This window comes from Sorex fumeus, unplaced genomic scaffold (assembly GCF_029834395.1).
Source record: "Sorex fumeus unplaced genomic scaffold, SorFum_2.1 ptg000069l, whole genome shotgun sequence".
Classification (NCBI taxonomy): domain Eukaryota; kingdom Metazoa; phylum Chordata; class Mammalia; order Eulipotyphla; family Soricidae; genus Sorex; species Sorex fumeus.
This window is the reverse complement of record NW_026606126.1, coordinates 1,858,658-1,883,983: the sequence shown is the minus strand read 5'-3', so window position 1 is coordinate 1,883,983 and position 25,326 is coordinate 1,858,658. Positions and strand designations below refer to the sequence as shown.

General features: G+C 40.8%; 1 protein-coding gene across 1 annotated transcript in view; it reads left to right on the top strand.

Moving 5' to 3' along the window:
- Positions 1-8,159: 8,159 nt before the first annotated feature.
- The window catches only part of LOC130036912 (kinesin-like protein KIF20B), a 45,670-nt gene continuing 28,503 nt past the window's right edge, over positions 8,160-25,326 (top strand). The window contains 15 exon segments of the mRNA XM_056128838.1: positions 8,160-8,306; positions 9,060-9,157; positions 9,275-9,377; positions 10,393-10,531; positions 12,100-12,286; positions 13,729-13,763; positions 14,220-14,447; positions 16,142-16,253; positions 17,066-17,137; positions 17,239-17,385; positions 18,711-18,870; positions 19,442-19,578; positions 19,610-19,748; positions 20,025-20,144; positions 20,612-20,662. Of these exon segments, the coding sequence (XP_055984813.1) occupies positions 8,160-8,306; positions 9,060-9,157; positions 9,275-9,377; positions 10,393-10,531; positions 12,100-12,286; positions 13,729-13,763; positions 14,220-14,447; positions 16,142-16,253; positions 17,066-17,137; positions 17,239-17,385; positions 18,711-18,870; positions 19,442-19,578; positions 19,610-19,748; positions 20,025-20,144; positions 20,612-20,662 (1,875 nt within the window).

Sequence of the window (25,326 nt, the reverse complement as noted above, 5' to 3'; positions counted from 1 at the left end):
CTCCCCCTTTAACAGGATTCCCCTGTCGTCTGGCTTCCTGATTCAGTGATTCCAATATTGACTGCTTGAAAGATTAATTGACGCAGTTCATGAACTAGCCTCGGTTTTAATCCTTGCTTAAGGTGATAAAACCACGGGCTCGTTTTTGTGTTTCAAACAAGGCAGCGTGGGCCGGACAAAGCGCTCCACCTGCTCTGCTCGCGGGAGGTCCAGGTTGGAGTCCCAGCACCACGGGTCCGTCTCAGGTACCCGCTTTGACTCTTTTACATAGTAACATCTTTGTATCATCATTTCCACCTTTCTGAACCAGGAACCTTAGTTTAGAACTCGCTGTTCTGGATATTTTAAAATCACGTCAAAGACTGCAGCGAGTTCCCTCCCTTTCTCCTTGGCTTTGCCCACAAGTAGGTTCTCAGTCAATATTTGAATGTTTAGGCTGGGGGTGGGGGTGGTCCTCACCCAGCGATACTCAGGGGTTACTCCTGGCAGTACTCGATGGACCTTATGGAATACCAAGGGGTCTGTAACATGCAAGGCAATTAACTGCTTCACCTGCTGTACTATCCCTCCAGCCCCATCACGTGTTTTTGATTTTTGCAGAGGGTGGGGTGGGGGGTAGGGGAGGGCCTGCGTTGTGGGGGTTTTTTCCCTAAATTTTTATTAGTGAAACACCATGAGGTACAGTTGTAGACTTACAAAAGTTTGTGCTTGGGTTTCAGTTATACAATGATCAAATACCCATCCCTCCACCAGTGCCCATTCTCCACCACCACCGGTCCCAGTGTCCCTCCCACCCCCCTTCCCCCATCCCACTCTACCACTGTGGCAGGGCATTCCCTTTTGTTATCTCTCTCCTTTTGAGTGCTGTGGTTTGCGAAAGAGATATTGAGTGGCGGTCTTGTTCAGACTATAGTCTACTCTCATCACGCATTTCCCATCCTGAGAGGAACCTCCCAACACTCGATATTTGGTGCTCCCCTCTCTGTCTGAGCTGCCTTTTCACCTAGCATGTGCAGTTGTCCTCAAAGCCATGGAGTAATCCGCCTGGTACTTATCTTTTTTTTTTAAACTAAAGCTTACCCCTAAATTTATCTTTAGGTTTTGTGACTTGGTAGTTAATTAGGTTGTAATAATTTACTGATGCACTGTTATGTATTCACCTTGATTTAAGACCTGGAATGTGGAGGGTCCTGTTAAGCTCCTGAGCTCTAGTCACTCTCTGCAAAGCTCTGGGAACCATAAGGGGCCAGGGATGGAATTGGCTGCAGAAAGCAAGATCCTTCATAAGGCCTTACTCCCTTTTCTATCTGGTCCCTCTAGGCCTGTTTTGAATACACTGATATAGTTTGACATTTTGCATGTCTTATTTAGAAGAATTTGCTTGTAAGTAATTGTCTAGACTTTACAACAAAGTCTCCAATGGAGACGTTACTGGGCCCGCTCGAGCAAATCGACGATCAACGGGAGGGCCTTTACCTTTACCTTACCTTTAAACACTTAACCTCTTTAAACCCAGGTTAACCAAGGAGCTGGAGCAATAGCACACCAGGTAGGGCATTTGCCTTGCATGCTACCAACTCGGTTCAATTCCCAGCATCTTATATGGTCCCCCAAGCACAACCAGGAGTAATTTTTGAGTGCAGAGCCAAGAGTAACCCCTGTGCATTGCCAGGTATGACCCAAAAAGCAAAAAAAAAAAAAAGAGAAAAAAAAACAGTTTAACTGTTAAGTGCTAACAAATTTCACACAAAATCTGTAATATCCTTCAGAAGACACAGAATAAGTATAACCACACAATTGTCGTAATTTTCTTTTCTTTTTTTTAAAGATTTCAAATTCAACCACAATGGTTTTGTTTTTTGTTTTTTTTTTTGTAGGAGTACTGCTATTTATTCAGCCACTGATTAGCTGATTGAATTGGGCATGAACTCCACTTAATCACTTAATCACTTAACTTCCCGTTAGTCGTCGATTTGCTCGAGCGGGCGCCAGTAACGTCTCCATTTGTCCCTGTCGCGTGCTAGTGTAGCCCAATGGCATCTCTTCGCTCCGGGAACATGGAGGGCCTCAAACCGATTGTTCATGATCTTGACAAAGAAGTCTGACCATCTGGTAGGTGGGCGGCCACGCGGTCTCTTGACATCCCGTGGAATCCAATCAGTAACAGCTCTAGTCCAACGGTCGTCTTTAAATCTCATTACGTGACCAGCCCATCTGATTTTCGACACCTTGGCATATGAGACAGCGTCCCTGATCCTTGATCGTCGACGGATGTCAGAACTCCGGATTCATTCTCTCATTTGAGTGAAACGTGTTATTCCAAGCATAGCTCTTTCTATTCTTCTTTGGGAGACCTGAATGGCGTTCTCATCTTGTTTGCGTAGGGCCCAGGTCTCTGAGGCATATGTTAATGCAGGAAGAACAGTGGAATCAAAGAGATGTGCCCGGAGCCGGAGGTTCTTCGTCCTCTTAGCTATTTCTTCGACGTTCTTGAAGGCGTTCCAAGCCGCTCTCTTCCTCCTGCGCAGCTCAGGTGCCAGGTCATTTCTCATGTTGACCTCTCGACCTAGGTACACATAGCTGTTGCATTCGGAGATGGTCGTTCCATTGAGAGCGAATGGGGCGTCAGGAACAAGGCTGTTTCTCATAAACATTGTCTTCGTAAGATTCAGCTGTAGTCCTACCTTTCCACACTCACGGTCAAAGTCGGCCAGCATTTGTGCCGCTTGGCTGATGTTTGGTGTTATTAAAACAATGTCATCAGCAAAGCGGAGGTGGTGTAGTTGCCGACCATCTATCTTCACTCCCATTCCTTCCCATTCCAGTCGTCGCATGATGTTCTCGAGGGTGGCACTGATGAGTTTCGGTGAAGTGGTATCACCCTGCCGCACCCCTCTCTTGACATCAACGATCACTTCTTTGTAGAATGGTGAGATCCTGGTAGTGAATCCGCAATACAGCTCACGGAGGATCCTGATGTATTGGACTTGAATGCCCTGATTGGCTAGGGCTTCAATGACCGCTTCCGTCTCAACAGAATCAAAGGCCTTCTTTAAATCAATGAACGTTAAGCAGAGCGGCATCTTGAACTCCCGAGAAACCTCAATGAGCTTGGTTATTGTGTGGATATGGTCGATGGTGCTGAATCCTTTGCAGAACCCTGCTTGCTCGCATGGTTGTCCTTCATCTAGTGTTCTGCCAATCCTATTCAGGATGACTCGAGTGAACAGCTTGTAGATGACAGACAATAGGCAGATCTGGCGATAGTTGCCAATGTCATGGATGTCTCCCTTCTTGAACAGTAGTATTGTCCTGCTGGTTTTCCATTGGGACGGAACCTTGCATTCAGACAGGTAGCGAGTGAAGAGCCGAGCCAGTGTATTGATGAGTACTGACGGCAGGTTCTTCAGGTGTTCAGGTCTGACCTTGTCTGGGCCGGGTGCTGTTTGCTTCTTTACCAACGAAATGGCGTGTCGGATTTCGGAAGGGAGAACGTTAGGAATGACATACCCATCCTGTGGTATTTGGTATGTCGGCAAGTGGACATGGCTATCGAAGAGATTTGAGTAGAAGTCATAGATAATCTTCTCCATTGCCGTTCTGGAGGATGTGATGGATCCATCAGGACATCGGAGGGCAGTCATCTTGGTCTTATAGTTGGCGAAGGACAGGCGGGCGTTACGAATACTTTTCCCGGCTTCTGCCGCATCTATCAGTACTTCTGCTCTTCTCTCTTTGAGGTCTTCCTTGATCGCATCTCTGCACTGCTTTGCAAGCTCGGACGTTAGCTTGCGGTTGCCTGAGGCATGCGCCAAACCACGCTGGTGAATTAGCTCAAGAGTTTTCGAAGATAGGCGACTTTTTGTGGCTATCTCTCTCTTGGCGTTCCTCGCACATTCATGGAGGTGCTGAACCAGTCGATCGTATTCCTCGTCAATGTTGTCAACAATGGCATCTTCCCATGTTGCCGCAATAGTACCAAAGAGTTCCCAGTTGGTGGTCATTCTGGGAGTTCTCTTTTTGAACTTTGCAGCCCTTTCTCCCCGCTCTGTGAAGTAGAATTTTGCACGAAGGAGACGGTGGTCCGATCCCGTTCGAAATTTTGGGACAACAGCGACATCAGTCAGGCAAAACCGTCGATTGAATATGATGTGATCTATTTCGTTGTGGAATCGTCCACCGGGAGACTCCCATGTCCATCGTTTAGATTCTGCCTTCTGGAACTGTGAGTTACCATGAATGGTCTTGGTCGACATGATGAACTCAGACAGTCTCTCACCCTGTTCGTTCCATTCTAGGCCATGGGTCCCGATGTGAAGTTCTTCAGCTGATCTTCTCGGTCCTATCTTGGCATTAAAATCACCCACAATGATCTTGTAGAAGGTGTGGTCTTCTTTATAGAACTTCTCTAGCTCCATGTAGAACTTCTCGATTTCTCTTTCATCATAATGAGATGTTGGTGCGTAGACAACGAAGATAGAAACTGCAGGCAGTGAGCCACATCTATTCAAATGTAAACGTCCGATTTGGGTTGTTAGGCATTCGAATGAATCAATGCTCTTGGCCAAGTTTGTGTTGACAAGGACACCGACGCCTCCAACACCTCTTTTATCGCATGTTCCGAGGAACAATTCTTCTCCGGTGTCGAAAACAGCATGGTGAGATTCGTGCCTTCTTGTCTCGGTCAGACCAATGATGTCGTACTTGATCATTCGCGCTTGTACCATCAGGTTCTCGATGGATGCATCTGAATGCTAGCGTACGTGCATTGAAAGTACAGACGATCATTTTTGTCTTCCTTCATTGTGGCAGCCTAGGTCGGCCTTGAGATTTTGTCGGCCTCTCCTTTCTCATCCTTCTCAGTGCTGCCATGTCGGTGAAGCCTTCAGGGTCAGGTGAATGAGACCAGTTGTAGTTACTGGTTTTGGCATATCGAATACACAGCGGATAGCTTGCCAGGCTCTTCCGTGCGGGCGGAATACTCTCGGTAGCTTGCCAGTCTTTCCGAGAGGTATAGAGGCTTTTGGGGTGGCCTCTAATCACCCTTGTAGGTGTTACCATATTTGAACCCTATCAAATATGGTACGACAATTCCAGAAGATGGGTATTTAGTGTATTATGATGTGTCGCGCGGCCGCTTGCGGCCGCGCGGGTCTGGAAAGCGTCCTGGAGTGTGGCGACGGCTGGGTAGTGGAAGTAGTGTCGAGAGTGGAAATCTGCCAGTGGGGTATTTATCTGGGTAGGGTGGGTCTCCTGTGCACAATTCGATCCCTGGATGGTTGATGGAAGCAGACAGGGCAGGGTAGGGTGGGGCTCCTGATTAGAATCCCTTTGTCACCTGTGGTGGTGGGAGCAAGCAGAGAAGCTCTGTCCCTGGGTCCGCCAAGCCTGGAGTCCAAGGTCTCAGAGAGTTCCACTTACCTTGTTCTGTGGGTCTTCAGTTGTGCGTGGGTCTCGGCCGGAGCTGCCGCGTGGGTCCGGAAAGCGTCCTGGAGTGTGGCGATGGCTGGGTAGTGGAAGTAGGTGGCATGAACTCCACCTTAATTATTTTATTTATTTTTTCTTTATATTTATTTATTGAATCACTATGGGAAAAGTTACTAAGCTTTCAGGCTTAAGTCTCAGTCATACAATGATTAAACACCTTTCCCTTCACCAGTACTCATTTTTCACCACCAAGAACCGCAGTATACCCCCCTCCCAACCCTCCAAATGCCTGTGAGTCAGATGATTTCTACTTAATTCTTCTCTACATTGATTACATTCATTATTTCGACAAAAGATGCACCATTATTGTTTAAAATTTCCACCCAATCAGAATTGCTGAAAAGGCATTGTGAAATACTTTGTTTTCTATAGCTGGTTATGAGAATCATATAATCATATAATCACGCGGCCACAATTTTGGATTTCTTTAAGGAGCCAGATAATTATGAGATTGGTTTCTGTGTGTCCAGTGTTATGGCCATGCCAGAGAACCGCTCGTGGGAGGTAACTCATGAGCTCAGTAGGGCGTGAAGGACGTGCCGGTACTGTCCCCCTTCCCATGAGACTGCAGTTGCCCCATCACTGCCAGCTCATACCTGGCTTTCCAATACACTCTGAGGTAGCAGACACCTTGCTGCTGGGAGGGGGGGGGTGGAAGGGAGCAACACCCTTTCCCTCCTGGGGGAGCATGGAGCCTGTAATTTAACGCATGGTCCATTCACTTTTCTGCCACAAGCTTCCAGGCTCTGGATTAAGTCCTTTTGCCTCTGGAGCCATGGCCGTGCCAGAGAGCCGCTTGTGGGGGACAACTCATAACCTCGGTAGGACGTGAAGGACCAGTGTCGTAATTTTCTTAACCATCTTCTTTCTATTTCATTTAAAGAGAATTTTCCACCTCCATGTTTGAGACATGCATGCAGGGATTCGGAGTTTTCCTCTGTTGACAGATTATTCATTAAATCTCTAGATGAATTTACATGTAGAGATTAGATTATATAAATAATACTAGTAGGTGTTATTATATGACTTAAAATCTGTAAATTAGTTAACCTTTTGCTTTTTCCATGGGTCATTATAGATCAGTCGTCTTGTGTTTTCCTTTGAAGATCTAGTAACAGTACTTCTTCACTCAAAGTTTCCAGGAGGCTCTTAAAGACTTTGACTTATGGAAAATGACATTAGAAAAAAAGCAGATCTTCAAAAACATCCTTTGTTCAGCATGACACATGGAGATTGCTTTTTTCTATCAAAATTATAAACAATGTTTGTAAGATAACTTTGGCTTGTCCTTTCTCCATTGCCACAAGTAGCACCCATCACAGTGCTCCTAAATCACTCCCTTTCCTCTGTTTATCTGTAAACTCTTCTCTGTGCTCTCCTCCCTAGCCAGTTGATCACCTTTTCTCCCTAATCAGATTATGTTAGCTTGTAAGATCAGATCCTTCTAAGGACACTGAACTCGTATTGTAAATTATGTCTTTCCTATAATTTACCTTAAAGCAATGTCCTTTTGGTATGGACACAGGAAGACATTTAATATTATGCTTTGTAACTTGGGAGTTAATTGACTCCGAATAATACTCAGTTTCCCTTAGTTTCTAGCATCCCTAAAGCAGGGTCCTGACGAGGGACCCAGGGCAAGTTGTGAGATAAGTTGAGGGCATGATTATGGACAAATGCTGTCATGATCCAAAAGTAAGTAATGACGAGAATAGGACCCTGCTGGGGCTAGGAAGACTAACCTGGCCTGAGGACTGCGGAATATATGGTGAGATGTCCTCAGGAAGAACCAAACTGTAAGTTTATATCTCTTACTGTGTTCATACAGAATGATATTGCTAGAAATATTGAAAGTACTAGCTGAGGAAAGAACACACCCTTGTTGGGATCCCACCTTTGAGCAGATCTCCTAGTAATCTGGAATAATCTCTTTAGATGAGATTTTATCTGTGAGTTAATCACCTCGAGGAGTGGTCTTACCTCCCTTTGCTGATTTGTTAATGTTCAACCCACCTTTGTGTCACGACCCCATATGATTGCTATATAAACTAAGACTGTAAGCTGGGGAGGGGGGGTTAGAAGGTGCAGGCAGGCGGGAGAAAGCTCAGGCTGAGGAGGAGGCTGGGCCCCAGAGGAAAGAGTCAGAGGTGAGAGGGGCTTAGGCTTGAGAGAGAGAAGAGAGAGAGGGGTGGGTGAAGATTGGAAAAAAACGACAATTAATACGACCGGCCAGTGTGGCCCTGGTTCGTTCCCTCGCGTGCCCATCGCCATCGACCTCCCTGGGGTAGGGGAAATGGCTCGAGCTACCGAACATGGGCGGCGGGAGAGATAGAGTGCCGCTGGCCTTCCGAAAACACACCAATGTTCAGCATGTCATTAGAATATCATTTGCAGTGGTTGCTCAAGTCAGACTTTCAAAATTATTGTGGCATACATGTTGGTTTAAAGTTGTCCAACAAGGGACTGGAGTGATAGTACAGTGGGTAGGGCGTTTGCTTTGCACACAGCCAGACCCAGGTTCATTTCCCAGCATCCCATATGGTTCCCCAAGCACTCCTGGCTCTGCACTCAGGAGTAATTCCTAAGTGCAGAGCCAGGAGTAACCCCTGAGCATCGCCAGGTGTGACCAAAAAATAAATAAAGTTGACTAACACGGTTGTTACTCTTGCAGGATGGCGTCCAATTTAAATCAAGATGAATTGCCTGGACTATCTGATGTTATTAGTGCTGACCCAGAGGTAAGACCTTCAGAAAAAAATTTTGATGCCATTAAGCTTGATCTCTCACATGAATTTTCCTTAGTTGCTTCGAACAATGAGGTGAGTACAAGAAAAGCACTGTTTTGAGTATCTTAGTTGAGTGGAAATGTGTGTCTGCATGGAAATATGGTAGATCTAGAATAGAGCTTTTCTGGCTGGATTTTGGGTCGGAGAGGTAGCTCAGAAGACTGAATGCATCGTTTGCATGCAGGAAAATTGGATTAAACTCTGGTCTGACATGGTCACAAAGCACCACCAGAGTACAAACCAGAATGTAGCCCCTGAGCACCACCGTTCCCCAAAAAATAACAGTAAAAAATCTGTAGATTTGAGGCAACCTTCCATTTTAGTAACTTTTTCATGGTTTACTCCCAATTGAGATACCATGATTTACAGTACTGTTGATGTGTTCATTGTTAATAGTAACTATAAATTTTTTTATTTTTTAAATTTTTAAATTTTATTTTCATAAAGCTATTCACAATAATTGATTACATTCAACAGATACATCAGGTGGTGTATCTTTAGACATCTGGGGAGGAAAAGGTGTTCCACTTAATAGATCTAGTCACTTTTTATAGATCCTGTTATGAGTGTCTCTTACTACCCACTTCTACTCCTCCCCCACCCATTCATTTTCCAAATTAGGAATATGGGATTGTGGTGCCAGAGATTGAAAAAGGGTTAGTCACATGCAGGCAAGTGCCTTATCCCTCTATAATGCCTTTACAGCCCACTTTAAAGAAAGATGACCTATGAAAAGCCCTATTTTGTATCTTTAAAATAAAGTTATCTTGCTCCCTTTTTTTTAAGACAAGCAGTTTGGAACCCATAGATTATCTCCAAGTTTATCTTCGAGTGAGACCATTCACACAATCAGAAAAAGAACAAGAGACTCAGGTTTGTGTTGAGTTTGCTTGGGGTTTATTCTTTTACTTTTTGTATTGAATGGACAAAATACCATTATTTTCATTTATTTGTTATGTTTAATTGTACGTGTTGTGTTCTATTTAAGGTTGTGCTTATAGTTTAGACTCCCAGACTATTATGCTGAAAGATCCTCAAAGCATCCCTGGTAGGTTAAGTGAGAAAAGTTCTACGCAGATGGCACAGAAATTCAGTTTCTCTAAGGTAGGTACACTGGAAAATGTGAACTTGAAAAGTCTTCTTTTAGTAGAGGGAAACTTTGGCAGATTTATTACAAAATTGTGTATATAGACTGCTCTGTGTGTGTGTGTATTATGTGGTTGTGGAACTTAGATCTTAAGCACCAGTACTTTTTTTCTCAAGTCTAGGACTCAAATGCCAAATTTAATACATGTATAATAGTAGTGAACAAATCAGTGTGTGGTCCTTAAACAATTTTATCAAGTATATTTGTAAGAGTTAGGAATGCGGTACTATATTAAGAATGAATCTTCTAAAACAAATTATTTTAATTTTTGAAGTATGAGTGACGGATGGGGAGGAATCCATTGTTAATAGTAACTATTAAATTTTTCTTTATTTTTTAAATTTTTAAATTTTTTATCTTCATAAAGCTATTCACAATAATTGATTACATTCAGTATTTCAACTCCAATCTCACCCCCATTATTTGAATTTTCCCACTAATACCAAAGCCTGCCACACAGGCAGATGCTAAATTTAATTTATTTTGTATTGCTTGTTGTGAATAGTATGAGATGTTGCATGGCCACGAAAGTGGCCTCGTGCTCCTAGAATTCTAAAATTTTAAATATTTGGGATTCAGAGGCATCTCTGTGGTGCCTTCCAGGAAACCAGAAGGGCAGGGATATGGGGGGGGTTGCCCATTCCTGACTTCATGAAGCCTGGGGTTTCAGTCACAGTTCCTGCATTCCTGGGTATTAGCAGATTCATTCTCATGCAAAGGGAGCTCACTCTGGAAGAACCTGTGAAGGTCGGCTGTGAGCGTGGCGGGGATTGGGTTCTGGAGGTTTGAGGCTGCTCGGGTTCATCTGGGGCAGGCACATGGACACACCTGCCCCCCTCCTATGTGCCCGGTGGAATCAGCCTGGTGAGTGGTGGGGAGATATCTATCTCTGCAGCATGCTGCTCTTTTCTAAGATTCATTTGTGAGTCCTGAAATTTTCTTTAAAGGTCTTCTTTTTAAATTTTTTTTTAGGTTTTTGGCCCAGAAACTACACAGAAGGAATTCTTCCGAGATTGTACTCTGCAGCAAATAAAAGACCTCTTGAAAGGAGAAAGTTGGCTGATTTTTACTTATGGGCTAACAAATTCTGGTAAAACATATACTTTTCAGGGTAATTGTTTTATTTATTCAGGAAAGAATAAAGAAGAACCAATACAGATTTTTATATACTTGTTTATAAATTATATTTTCACTATCTAGCATATTCCATTTTTAAGTATATTGAATATGTATTGCTAGTGACTTTTAATTCAGTTTGGGTTTTTGGGGTTTTTTTGGGGGGTTTCACACCCAGCAATGCTCAGGAGTTACTCCTGGATTTGCACTCAGGAATCACTCCTGGTGGTGCTCGGGGGACCATATGGGATGCTGGGAATCGAACCTGGGTCAGCCACATGCAAGGCGAATGCCCTGCCCGCTGTACTGTTGCTCCAGCCCCCAGTTTGATTTTTTTTAATTAGTACAACTACCTATATGAAAGAGTTTGATGATGAGGGGAGTTGAAGAGAGATAAGGTGCTTGCTTATCTAGCATTTAGCTGACTCTGATTGTATCTCTTGAGCACCTCCAGGAATGATCTCTTAGAACAAAGTCAGGACTGGGTGTGCCCTGAAAAAAAACCAAAAAGAGACGTAGATAATACTAAAAATAGGGAACTAGAGAGGTAGTAACGCCAGTAAGACACTTGATTTACAGTACTTGAAGTTCAGCGCTACATAAAATCCCTCTAAATACCACCAGGAGTAATCCCTGAGCACAGTGTCAGAAGTAAACCCTAAACACCTCCAAGCACTGTCACACTGTCCTCCCGTTGTTCGTTGATTTGCTCCAGCGGGCACCAGTAACATCTCACAACAAATTGTGAGACTTGTTGGTACTGTTTTTGGCATATCGAATACGTCACAGGTAGCTTTCCAGGCTTTGCCATGCGGGCGAGATACCCTCGGTAGCTTGCCGAGCTCTCTGAGACGGGAGGAGAAATCGAACCCAGGTCTGCAGTGTGCAAGGCAAACACCCTACTTGCTGTGTTATACAGCGGGTAAACACTTCCAAACCAGAAAAAAAATCAAAAGCAGAAACCAGTAAAAGGATTGATACAACATAGTGAATTAAGCAGAGCAAAGAAGCAAAAACATTTTATATTTTATAATTATGAGTGGTTGCACTTTTTAAGTCTTGCTCTGAATGTAAAATTTCAGGTTTTGTATCAGAATAATAGTTTTAAAAGTGTTGATTGTACAACAGAGACCAGAGTGAAAGAAAAATTAGTAATCCTTTAACTCCTTGCTTTTGCTGTAGGGTTTTGGTTTTTTTTTTTTTTTTTTTTTTTTTTTTGGCTATTGGACTGGAGCACAGCGGTAGGGCATTTGCCTTGTGCGCAGCCGGCCCGGCGAAGCTGGGTTTGATTCCTCTGCCCCTCTCGGAGAGCTCGGCAAGCTACCGAGAGTATCTCGCCCACAGGGCAAAGCCCGACAAGCTCCCCATGACATATTCGATATGCCAAACACAGTAACAAGTCTCACAATGGAGACATTACTGGGCCCACTCGAGCAAATTGATGAACAGCGGAAGGACAGTGCTACTGTACCTATTGGTGACATAAAAGGAACCCCGATAGTGCAGAAATTCTTTTCCTTAACAGTACGCTGAGAGAAAACAAGACAAAAATTCTTTCCACAGGCACGAAACAGAATGTTGGCATCCTGCCTCGGACTTTGAATGTACTATTTGACACTCTTCGGGGAAGACTATATACGAAAATGAATCTTAAACCACATATTGCCAGAGAATATTTACAGTTGTCACCAGATCAAGAGAAAGAAGAAGTTACTAGCAAAAGTGCATTGCTTCGGCAAATTAAAGAGATTTGGAGTTGTCTTAGTATATAAAATACACATTATAGCATTTTTGAAGTTCCATCATTTGTTTTAGCCTATAGTGGAATGTATGATGGTAATCGGGGCTTTTGGGGGGGGCAGGTTTTGTTGTTTGGTTTGGTTTTTGGACTACACCCATTCATGCTCAGGGTTAACTTCTGGTTCTGCATTCAGGAATTACTCCTGGTAGTGCTCAGAGGACCATATGGGATGCTGGGGATCAAACCCAGGTCAGCTATATACAAGGCAAACGTCCTACCCACTGTACTATCGCTCTGGTGCCCTTAAAATTACTTCTTAATTGTAGAAGTAATTTGTATATAAAAAATATAGGGAATGTGTAAAATATAAAGTGAACATTTCTCTTCCTAAAGAACAAAGTTACCAGACTAGAAACTATTCATATTATACAGAAAGAACTTAAAAAAAAGTTTTTGTATGTATTTTTGTGTTTTATTTATTTTTTTTTGGTTGGGGGGGGGCATACCCAGTGATGCTTAAGGGTTACGCCTGATTCTGCACTTAGGAGTTACTCCTGGAGGTGTTCTGGGGACCATATAAAATGTTTGGAGTCAAACCCATGTTGGCTGTATACAAGGCATGCGCTCTCTCTGCTCTACTACCTCTCCGGCCCCCATGTATCTAGTTTTGTAAAAGTCTTTAACAGAATATTTTCTATAGGGCCAGGGCGATAGATAGTACAGTGGGTTGGACACTTGCCTTGGGATTGATAGAGATTTTCTTTTTTTGTTTGTATTTTTGGGTGGTTTTTAGTTTTGTTTTGCTTTGTTTTCTGGCCCTTACCAACTGCAGTCAGGGCTTACTCCTGGGATCACTCAGAACCATATGGGGTGCCAATAATTGCATGCAAGGCAGGCACCTTACCCAATGCACTATCCCTGGATCCCTTTTCTAGGAGGTGGGGATCATAGCCACTGTTACTCAGAGGCTATTCTGGGCTCTGCTCAGAAGTGTTACTCGGGGGACCACAAGAATAGTATCAAAAATTCAAACCAGTAATTTAGTACTTTTTGCTGCAACAGTATGGAAGGCTAAGTGCCTAGTCCTGTCCTATCTCTCCAGACCCCCCCCCTTTTTTTGAGGGGGGGAGGAGTAGGAGATGCTTTGGCCATATCTCCTGTACTGTCTCTCCAGCTTTCCCTTTATGAGGGGTTGGGAGTGACTTGGGCCACAGCCCGCAGTGCTCAAGGACTTTCCAAGGCTCTGTGTGCAAGAGTAACTCCTAGCAATACTCAGGAGACCCTATTTGGTGCCCAGAATGAGAACCAGTGTTGGCAGAACGCAAAGTACATTCTGTAACCCCTATATTATTTCTCTGGCCTGAGAATGTATTTTTTTAATTGGCTGGAAAATTTAGTAGATCAACTATCTTAACATGGTTTTAAAGTTTTTTAATCTTTTATTTTCAGGCTGCTATGCATCATGACAGTTATGATGCTCTTCATGGTAAGGTGTCCTTTTTCACTAATCTTTAAAATGTGTATTGTCTGAAGAAATACATGAAAAGCTTTTAAATTTTAATCATTCCTATTGATTTAATTTCTTTAGTGACAGTACAAATCTAGAAAATGATACTTAGTATGAAATGTCAATCTAAAGTTTTATTTAGAACATAAATAGCCCTTTACTAGTTCAAATATCTTAAATTCACAAGACAATTTTTTTTCTTTGTCCTTTGACTTTGGTTTCAGTTTGGTTCATTAGAATATTTCCAAAAGGAAAAGAAAGATAAGCCAAACTTTGGTTGACAAACAGATGTCTGTTTCATCTGAAATCTATGAGCTGCTGTTAAATGATTAAGAATACTTAGTTTTCAAGTCTAGGAGGCTTGTTCTATCCTGTTACCTTGTTTTTAATGAGTTGCTGAATTGTTGTGATTATCCTTTTTAAAATTTTTTGTAGGGAGTTCGACGAACTCTTTGAGTACTTCAGAGTTTGAAGAATTTATGAAAGATTGTGAACAGTCCTGCTTGAACATGGATGATAGCATAAAGTTTTCTATTTGGATTTCTTTCTTTGAGATTTACAATGAATATATTTATGACTTGTTTGTTCCTGTATCTTCTAAGCTCCTAAAGAGAAATATGCTACGCCTTTCTCAGGATGTAAAGGGCTATTCTTTTATAAAAGGTATAGTAATGAGTACTTTTTATTTTATTTATTGATTCAAAGTTCCTTTCTAGATTTTGTTAAAGCTATAAGAAATCAAACCAAGGAATAGATCGATAGTACAGCGGGTAAGGAATTTGCCTTGCATGCAGCTAACCTGAGTTTGATCCCTGACATCCCCATATGGTCCCCCAAGCACTGCCAATAGTTATTCCTGAGTGCAGCGCATTAGTAACCCCAATCATAATGATCCCTCTCAAAAAAAATCAAACCAGAAATTGAAATTATTTTATTCTTTTAAAATTCAAGATAAAAAGATTGTGTTTAGGAAGTATGTTAATTAAACCTGAATATAAAGGGCTCTACTTGAGTGTTGCCATAGCGTTGCCAAATATCCCTAATTGGATTCACAAGTAGGAAAAGCTGTGAGTTTTCATATTATTCTGCCCTATAACAGTGTCCAAATTTACAACTACCGAAATGCTATTCTCCCAACCTGCTCCAGCCCCTGAACAGGCCATTTTAAATGCTTATATAGGGGCCAAAATGATAGTATAGTAGGTTGCCTTGCATGCAGCCCACCTGGGTTCAATTCTAGGAGGCCCATGTGGTCCCAGCACCCACCCGGAGGACAGAGACCCACCTACTCCAGCACAGAGCCAGGAGTAGGCCCTCAGCATCTCTGGTATGGCCCCAAAACAAAAAGAAAAATAAAGTGACCTGTTTTCAGAGCAGGGGTCGAGTGTATGTTTTGATAGTGAGACCCTGGGTTTGGCTCTTAGAGAGAGGGAGAGAAGGAGAGGTGATAGAAAATCCTACTCACAGTGTCAATACCTACGTATCAATACTGTCGTGACTTAGTACCTGCATATCTATATAAATATGCACACTAATACATGCATGTATATTTATGCCTCAGATTTTATTTACTATAAAGTATAACCTTTGTAGTAATATAATAATTTTGATTTGGGGGCAATACTGGGCAGTGCTCAAGGACTGCTCCCAGCCTAGTGCTCAGGAGTCACTCTGTAGTGCTTGAAGGACCAGGTGGTGCTAGAGCTTAAGCCCTGTGCTCTTTGTCACATCAGCTGTCTCTCCAGCCCCACCTTTTTTTAACTTAATTTTACATAATACTGATTATGACTGAGTAAATTTTGTTTTATGACTACTTAATTTTAATCTGCATTGTCTCACTGCTATAGGCTTAAACTATACTGTATTTTTCTTTTATGTTCTGGATTCTACTTCTAAGGAAAAGATTTTCTGTTTGTCAGACTATATAAGAACTTTAACTTTGTCACCCATTGCTTCTTTTGCAAACCACAACACCCAATAAGAGAGAGAGAACAAAAGGAAATGCCCTGCCACAGAGGCAGGTTGGGATGGAGGGGATGGGAGTGGGAGGGATACTGGGATCCGTGGTGGTGGGAAATGGACACTGGTGGAGGGATGGGTATTTGATCATTGTTTAATTGAAACCCAAGCACAAAAGTTTGTAAGTCTACAACTGTACCTCATGATGTCTCACTAATAAAAATTTAAAAAAAAACTTTAACTTGATGTCTGTGACATTATGTCTTCCTTTTCTATACCTTCTAATAAAATAGTGAAAAGCTGAGTTGATTCTACCTCTAGGGCATATATTTATATGACTTTATGTTATATGACAAATGCTGTGTGTTTTTTATCTGTACCTTCTTTATTTTATCAAGATCTACATTGGATTCAAGTGTGTGATTCCAAAGAAGCATACAAACTTTTAAAACTAGGAATAAAGAATCGGAGTGTTGCCTTTACTAAACTGAACAGTGCTTCAAGTAGAAGGTAAATAAGGCATCCTTTGGCATAAACCCAAAGCACCTAGACTATTCTATGCTAATTTAAATAAAACTAATTAAGATTAAAGTAAGTAGGAGGTTATCTGCTGTTAAGTTTTTTCACAGACGTGCAGAATACTGTAACATGAAGTGCACTCTAAAAATAAAACTTCTCAGGAACATTTATTCTTGGATTTACTAATTTGTCTCCCAGGTGCTTTTCTTTATGTTAATATCTAAGCTTATTCCTTTCAGAGTTGCAAGTATTGGTGATTTTTTTTTTGCGTTATCCCATGAACATAGCTTTTCTGCAACCTGGGTTTGCCCAGATCTTGAGGTTAAGGGAAGAGGGAAGGAGTTAGAATGTGAGACAAAGTTAAAACAAGTTTCAGCAATGAGATACTTCAAACAGATTTCCCTTAAGATGTAAATAATCCTGTCCTTTTCTCAGTACATCGTGAGGATATATAATCCAGACAAGCATATATATAGGTCAAATGGCATAATTCTAAGAGAACTGTGTATAATAAATACCATTTAAACTAAGAGTATGATCTTTTGCAAGCAAATTGAGATTTTATTGTTACTCAGTTTAAGGCATGTGGGCTAAGTGAAATGAAAGATTTCATTTTATACGGGTGGATGTATAGGTGACACCCAAGTACTGAAGTGAGCTCTCTGGCAGCTAGTTAGAAAATATACTACTGGAACCATGACTCGTATCAGGACATAAATAGATTTCTTATTTAGTTAATTGCCTCCTAGAATATTTTAATGCCAAAATTACGAATAAAAGATAACATTTTATCTTTCTTTTAGTCACAGCATATTTACTATACGAATATTGCAGATCAAAGATTCTGAGATGCCTCATGTAACACAAGTCAGTGAGTAAGTTGGTCATACTTTAAATTCTTATTATTTTGAGTTGTTCTGTTTGAAAAGCCTTTAAAGTTATTTTTGTTATTTAACTTTCTTTTTGGTTCACTCAGACTGTCATTGAGTGAACTTGCTGGTTCAAAAAGAAGCATGAAGACACAAAATGAAGGTGAAAGGTTAAGAGAAACTGGGAACATCAACACTTCTTTATTGGCTCTGGGAAAGTGTATTAATGCTTTGAAAAATAGTGAAAAGTCAAAGTAAGTGTTATAAGTGTTACTAGCATATTTAGTATTAAAATACTTAAGCTTTTAAGAAGTTCTTTTTCCGTTGTGGAGGGCTCACATGGGAGGTCACACCTGGTAGTGCTGGAGACTACTTCCAGCATTGCCAGCTTCAAGCACTACTCGGAACCAAGTAGTAGATGGAAACTGGGGCCCGGACATGCAGAACATGCATTATCCCTTTGAGCTATCTCCCCAACCCAGAAAGTTTTTTTTCTTAACCTGTTTTGTTTTTTATGTAATGACAATGGCTTATGATTGCTTTTTTTTAAATGATTGAAATAAAACACAAGAGCCAGAGAGATGTACAGCTGGTTGGGCACTTGCCTTTCACGCAGTCAACCTGGTTGATCCTCCGCATCACGTATCCCCTAACATCGATAGGGGTGATTCCTGAGCATAGAGCCAGAAGTAACCTGAGAATCAATGGGTATGGCCCAAAATCAAAAAAAAAGGAGAAGAATAAAGGAAACACAGTCTCAATGTTAGTGATTTGCCAAGTAAATAAAGGTTTTCGTAGAAAATACATGTCAGTAGCTAATAAGCTTTTCACGGTGCTGGTTTGTTCATTATAATTATGCTCTAGATGTGATTGATTTCTGCCTAAGCATTTTAGGTTGAGTAAATTATGAATTAGTCTTCATCACTAGTAGTTACGGTTTTTGGTTTTTGGACTACACTCAGCTGTGCTTGAGGATTACACCAGTCTTGTGCTCAGGGAAACATATAGTGCAAGTGATTCAATCTGTTCTGCCCACAAGGCATGAGCTCTAGGCCCCTGAGCCACCTCTCTGGCCTGTTTCTAAGTGTTTAATGATATGTATTATATATATATAAAATTGCTCTACATTGCTGAACACAACCCAGTTTGGTATTTTTTTTTTAACATTCTGCCTAGTGGGTTAATTGTGGTGGTAGTTTTTTAAAAATATAAGTAAGCAAAAAATTATTATTACATGAGTAACTAATTTCTAGTCTAGAATTTAAATCTATAATAGATTAATTACTTCCCTGTAAAATTTATTAGAATCTTGACTTCGCTAGAGTATGTTTTGGTGTGTGTGTGTGTGTGTGTGTGTGTGTGTGTGTGTGTGTGTGACCCCTGGCAATGCACAGGGGTTACTCCTGGCTCTACAGTCAGGAATTACTCCTGGTGGTGCTTTAGGGGACCATATGGGATGCCGGGGGTTGAACCCAGGTCGACTGCATGCAAGGCAAATGCCCTACCTGCTGTACCATCACTCCGGCCCCTCACTTGATTTGTTTTAACTTAAAGTTCTTGTGAAACTTTTTTTTCATAGGTTTCAACACGTGCCTTTTAGGGAAAGTAAACTGACTCACTATTTTCAAAGCTTTTTTAATGGTAAAGAGAAAATATCTATGATTGTCAACATCAGTCAGTGCTGTTTTGCCTATTATGAAACACTCAATGTGTTGAAGTTCTCAGCCATTGCACAAAAGGTAAATATATTCAAGTTTCCATAGAACTTAATAGAATATCATTGTGTTTTTCTTTGCATAGGTAATAAAAAGAAATTGTTCTTTTAATTGTAAACCTAGGAAATTATTGAAATTTTTGTTGTTGTTTGTTTTGCTTTTTGGGTCACATCCAGCAACGCTCAGGGGTCATTCCTGGCTTTGCACTCAGGAATTACTCCTGGCGGTGCTTGGGGGACCATATGGGATGCTGGGAATCGAACCCGGGATGGATGCGTGCAAGGCAAACGCAATACCTGCAGGGGACCATTGATGGATATTCTTACACTAATTTTCAACTTAGCCATCTCTCTGGTTCATTTAGTAATAAATTAGGAGATCCTGTTAGGATGAGAACTTAACTGAAGAAAGTACATGTTTCTGAGCATAACTTTGCATGTGTAGTTCACTTTTTTTAGTTGCCCTTCTCAAGGGTTGATCCTTATGTGTTCTGTGGGTTTTTTAAGGCAATCAACATGTCATTTTACTTAAAATTTTTAATTATTAGTGGACAATTCTTTCCATTTATTAAAAATCACCTTTGAATTTTTGACAGGTTTGTGTTCCAGAGTCTTTAAATTCCTCTCAAGAGAAATCTTTTGGATCTATCAGATCTTCCCAAGATGTATCACTAGACATTAATAATTCAGAAAATAAAGTATTAAATGTAAAAAGATCCACTATTGCATGGGACCTTCTAGGTTACTTTCCCATGCAATAGTGGATCTTTTTACATTTAATACTTGGAAGATGAAGATTTGGTTGAAGATCTAGAAAAAAATGAAGAAAAGCCAAGTATGGAAACTGAACTAACTGATGACGATCTAGATAAAACAGTAGAGGAAGCCAATATAAAAATAAAAGTACTTGTTGCCAGGGCTGTACAGAGAGTACAGTGGGAAGGGCATTTGCTTTGTATGTGGCCAGTCTGGATTTGATCTCTGGCATCCCATAGGGCCTCCAGAGCCTGCCAGGATTGATTGCTCAGCACAGAACCAGGAGTAAGCCCTGAGCAGGGTGTACCCCAAGAGGGAAAAACCCTACTGCAAAAGTTCTATTTGTTGCATTTATTAATTTTTATAATGAATATTTTTGTTCATAATAAAAATATTTAATCTCTTATAAATCTTACTTTCTAGGTATCTGTAATAGGTGATGAAGAGAAATTAATGAGGGTTAAAATTAATGAACTGGAGAAAAAGAAAAACCAGGGTTCCCAGGAAATAGATATGAAACAGCGAACCATTCAGCAACTTATGGTAAATTTTGCTTTTAAGAATGGCTTGAAAAGATTCTGTTGGCTTGCTCTTTAAGCCCGTGTTCGCCCTGAAACACATCTCTGCCTCTTTGCTTCCTTGTTTCCCATCTGGGGAAGCTGTATTCTAAAAACACACCGCTTTTCCTCCCCTCACATCTTTCTAAATAAGTTTCAATAAAAACTGTCTTGTGGGCTGCAATAGTAGTATAGCATTAGGGCACTTGGCTTGAATGCGGCAAACCTGGTTTGATCACTGGCAATCCCCTATATGGTATCAGAGTGGTGTGGACCTCCTGCATGCAAAGCATATGCTCAGCCCTGAGTTGTCTCCTATCCATAAAGTATAACGGGTTTCTTCCCATTACACTTCCCATTCTCCCTTTTTACCAAAGTGAAAGTCCCATTGTTAAGTATTTCTGTGTGTTTTAAGTTATATTTTAATTTAATTCATGTTGCTTCATTTTTCAGGAGCAGTTAAATAACCAAAAAGCAGAAGAAGCTATTCAACAGTACGAGAAAGTATGCAGAGGTCAGAAACAAATCCCTGATTCCAATAATAAAATGCATTTATCCTTTCTCCTTCAAGCCCATATTCTCCCTTGAATATGTACACATCTTGCTTACTTGTGTCAGTGCGTCTTAGTTTTTTTTTTTCCCCCACTCTAGAGAGGAAATATTTCTCCTTTGTTCTAAGTAAGTTTTGTTCAGTAAAAATCACCTTGTAGGGCCAGAGGGATAGCACAGTGAAGGGTACATTTGCCTTGCACGCAGCCAACCTGGGTTTGATCCCATATGGTCCCATTATCGATCCCCTGAGCATTGCTGGTGTGACCCAAAAAGCCAAAAAAATAAAAACTATCTTGCTCCACTAAAAATATATATTTATACCCAAATTTTCTTCTTTTAAGGAGCCAGAGAGAGAGAGAGAGTATAGGGGTTAAGGCACTTGCATAGCATCTGGCCAATCCTGGTCCAATCCCCAGCACCACAGTGATCCCCTGAACACCCCCAGGTGAGCTCCTGTGCGCATAGCCAGCAATAGCCCTGGGCACCACTGGGCCATGGCCCCTACCCCTTCTTAAAAGGACATTGCCTGTTGGATTATGGTCCTCCCTAATCCGTTATAGTTTTGTTTTGTTTTTAAAGAAAAAAAAACAAACTTGGGAGCCATTCGTGGCTGTGCTCGGGACTTACACCTTACTGTGCTCAGGAATCCCTCCTGGAGGGACTTCTGGGACTATATGAGGTACCGGGGACCAAATCAGAATTAGCCACATGTGAAGCAAGCGCATTAACCCCTGTTCTGTCTTTCCTGTCCTGTACTGTCTTAAATGTAACTGGTATACAGATAGGAAATAAGTGCAAACTATCACGAAATATTTCTCATCCATTGTTTTGCCTGACCTTTATGTGTCATTTTTGTCTCTAGTGTGTGATGTTCTTCTTTGCACTTACCACTTATTTTCATATGTTCTCTCAAGAACATTTATTCTCTAAACCTTTCCTCCTTGAAAGTATTCCAGAACATTATTGTTCTAAGTGATTCTCTTTCTGATGGTAAATAATTGATTGTCCATTTGACAGTCATTTATTCTACTGTGATAACACATAGGGATAGCTATCTCTTTTACTTTTTCACTTTTGTTTTTGTTTTTGTTTTGGGGCCACACCCTGGTGTGCTCCTGACTCACTCCTGGTGATACTAGAAGACTATCTTCCATGCTGGAGATCAAATCCTTGTCAGCTTCTTACAAGGCAGAGCACCTTACCTTCTATACTGTGTCTCCAGTCCAAGATATCTACCTCTTAAATGTATTGAAGTTGTTTGATTTGTTGCATATTTCTGAATTGTTTTGTGATATGTTATTTGGAGGCAATAACATTATCTTTTTTTTCCCTTTACTGACCCTACATTTAAAATTATAGGTGGGGCTGGAGCTATAGCACAGCAGGCAGGGCGTTTGTCATGCACCACCGACTCGGGTTCGATTCCCAGCATCCCATATGGTCCCCTGAGCACTGCCAGGAGTAATTCCTGAGTGCAGAGCCAGGAGTAACCCCTGAGCATCGCCGGGCGTGACCCAAAAAGCTAAATAAATAAATAAATAAAATTTTAGGTGATGGTTATTAGTTAGTATTGCCACTTTATTAATTTTAAGTGAAATATAAAGTCTGTGCTTCTAATTGAGTGTGAAATGTAAAGATAAAGAAAGGGTTCGGGGGCCAGAGTGGGGAGGACATTTGTTTTGCATGCAGCTGACTCCGGTTCAATCCTCAGCATTCTATATGTTCCCCAAACTTCGCAAGTAGTGATTTCTGATCACAGAGTCAGGAGTAAATTCCAATTTTGGTGTGTGGCCCCAGTACCAAAAAATAATTTAAAAAATAAAGGAGTGTCTTTGAATAAATTTATGATTAGTAACATAGTATGAATCTGTTTGTAAATCATGCTTATGAAGGAAATGAATTACATAAAATTAAGACTTCTTTAATAATCCTTAAAGGAATTCTGTTTTATTAGCACTCTTGGCAGTCTGGTGTCAATGGAATGAGGCACAGCAAAGCACGTATACGATTTGTTGTAATTCTTTTGTTTTAACTTCTTTATGTGCCTTTAATTAAGGGAATCATATTTGAAGATTTGTGTCATTTTTAATGTCACTTTTTTTTCAGGGGGTAGGAGTTCAGCTACACTGGTGATGCTTAGGGATTACTCCTGGCTTTACACTCAGGAATTATTCCTGATAGAGCTGAGGAAACTAAATGGGGTACCGGGTATTGAACCTGGGTCAACCTGGAAAGCACCCTATCCACTCTGGCACCCAGAAACAACTTTTTTTTTACTGTTTGGGTCACAGTCAGTGATGCACAGGGGATACTCCTGGCTCTGCACTTAAGGATTACTACAGGCGGTGCTCAGGGAACCATGGGGGATGCTGAGAATCAAACCCAGGTCAGCGCGTGCAGGCAAACACCCTACCCTCTAGTACGGCGGTAGTACAGATAGTACCCTACCTGTACTATCACTCCTGTCCCCAGAAACAACTTTAGTAAGACTTGTGGCACTGTCATTCTAGAAGAGCAGAAATAGCAACTATAAAAGTAATAAGTATTCAGCAATGACAATTTTGAAGAAGAAATAATTACATGTCAGGGAAATGGCTAAAGGGGCTTGCCCCAGTTCAGTCTGGCAACACATGATTCCCCATGCATAGAGCCAGAAATAGCACCACCAGGTCTGGCAAAAAATACCAAAAATTGAACAAATTTAAAGGAAAAATATTCCTGTGATTTATTTTTTAAGATTGGGGCTAAAAGTGTTTTTAGGAGAAAAAAGTCTTAGTTTTTTAATGTTAGTATTAAAAATAATAGCTTTGTCAAAATAATCCTGTCAAAAGTAACAGTTTTTCTAAGTTTCATGATTTATGCTCAGTTTTTTTTGTTTAAAAATTTGTTTTCCTTTTTATTTTTGCCACCATTCTTGTATCTATCTGTACAGCTGATATTTATTTGATCTATTGTTTTCGGCATTTGTCAGTATTGAGGATTCAGTAACGAACAAATCAAAGTTTCTACCTATATGGAATTCACATTTTTTATAGTTAATCAAATTACATTTTAATTTTAGAACTCAAAAAGTCAATTATCTGGATAGTATGTATTAGTACTGTTTCTAAAAAATATTCTCCCCTAATTTTTTTGAACCTAGGTCAGCCACATGCAAGGCAAGCACCCTACTTGCTGTAGTATCACTTTTGCCCCTAAAATAGTTTTATCTAAGTAAAATTGTATATTAAAAAAAAAGATGAGGACACAGACACAATAAGTGTCAAAAGCTCAGTAAGCTTCAAAATGAGTTATAGGTATGATTTTTTTTATCTGTATTTGACTATTAGAGGAAAATTCAGTGAATGTTTTATTATTAACTTAAATGTGGGTGATTTAAGAGCTAGAAATTGTTAGTATATAGTTACAAATATTTAATACATATTGAAATAATATGAAGAGAAAAATTTTTTTAATTTATTTATTTTTCACTGGCTTAAATATCACAGGGCCAACCAAACATCTCTCATTAGGGCTCTCTATACATCTTGGGTTAATTTCTCAGGGAGGTTTCCCCGAAGTGGGTTCCTCAGTCAAGATTTGGACTTTTTTTTTAAGTTTGGCTTTTTTAAAATTCAATTTAATTAATTTATGTATTTGCTTTTGGGGGGGGTCCCACCCGGCAATGCACAGGTGATTACTCTTGGCTCTGCACTCAGGAATTACTCCTGGCGGTGCTCAGGGGACCATTGGGATGCTGGGAATCGAACCCGGGTTGGCCGCATGCAAGGCAAACGCCCTGCCCGCTGTGCTATCGCTCCAGCCCCTGGAGAGGAAATTTTCAAGATACAATATTAAGTTGCAGTGTTTCTGTCAATAAGAATTATTTTTCAACTACGTCTCACCTCTGTCCCATTCTTTATATCATCTTAAATGTTTAGATCAATCAAAAGTATGATCATATCACTCAATGCATCACTTTTTTTTGAGAATTACAGGCTGTTTTTTATAATATTGGCATGTATATTGGGAGCTGGAGCAATATGTCTATAGTGTGTAGGGCTCTTGCCATGCACACAGCTGACCTGGGTTTGATCCCCAGCATCCCATATGGTACCCCCAAGCCCCACCAGCAGTGATCCCTGGACACAGTCAGAAATCATCCCTCAGCACTACCAAGTAGTGCCCAAAGACAAAAAAGTAATAATTTTTTTTAAAATTGGCATATTTTAAAATATAATATACCTGAACACTATGTAGTGGGTACCTGAAAGTTCCTTGTAGTAGTTGTTCTTCCCTAAAAACTTAACTTGTAGCTCTGGGAGTTGTATCAGTTGTATCAGTTCTCCTTGGTCTCTTCTTCTGGGCTCTGGTGATTTCTTGTCTGTATCCCACGTGTATTTTAAAACAATTTTGTTTTTAAATCAAAATCCTATTATCTCATTCCTACTTTGGACAAACTTGCAGGCTATCGAATGTAGCCTGCCCACAGGGCAGAGTCTGGCAAACTCCCCGTGGCCTACCAAATATGCCAAATACCAGTAACAATGATGGGTCTCATTCTCCTAAAGAGCCGTGAATATAATCTCAGGGCTAGGATGAAAGAGACGTTACTGGGGCCTGCTCGAGGCAATCGA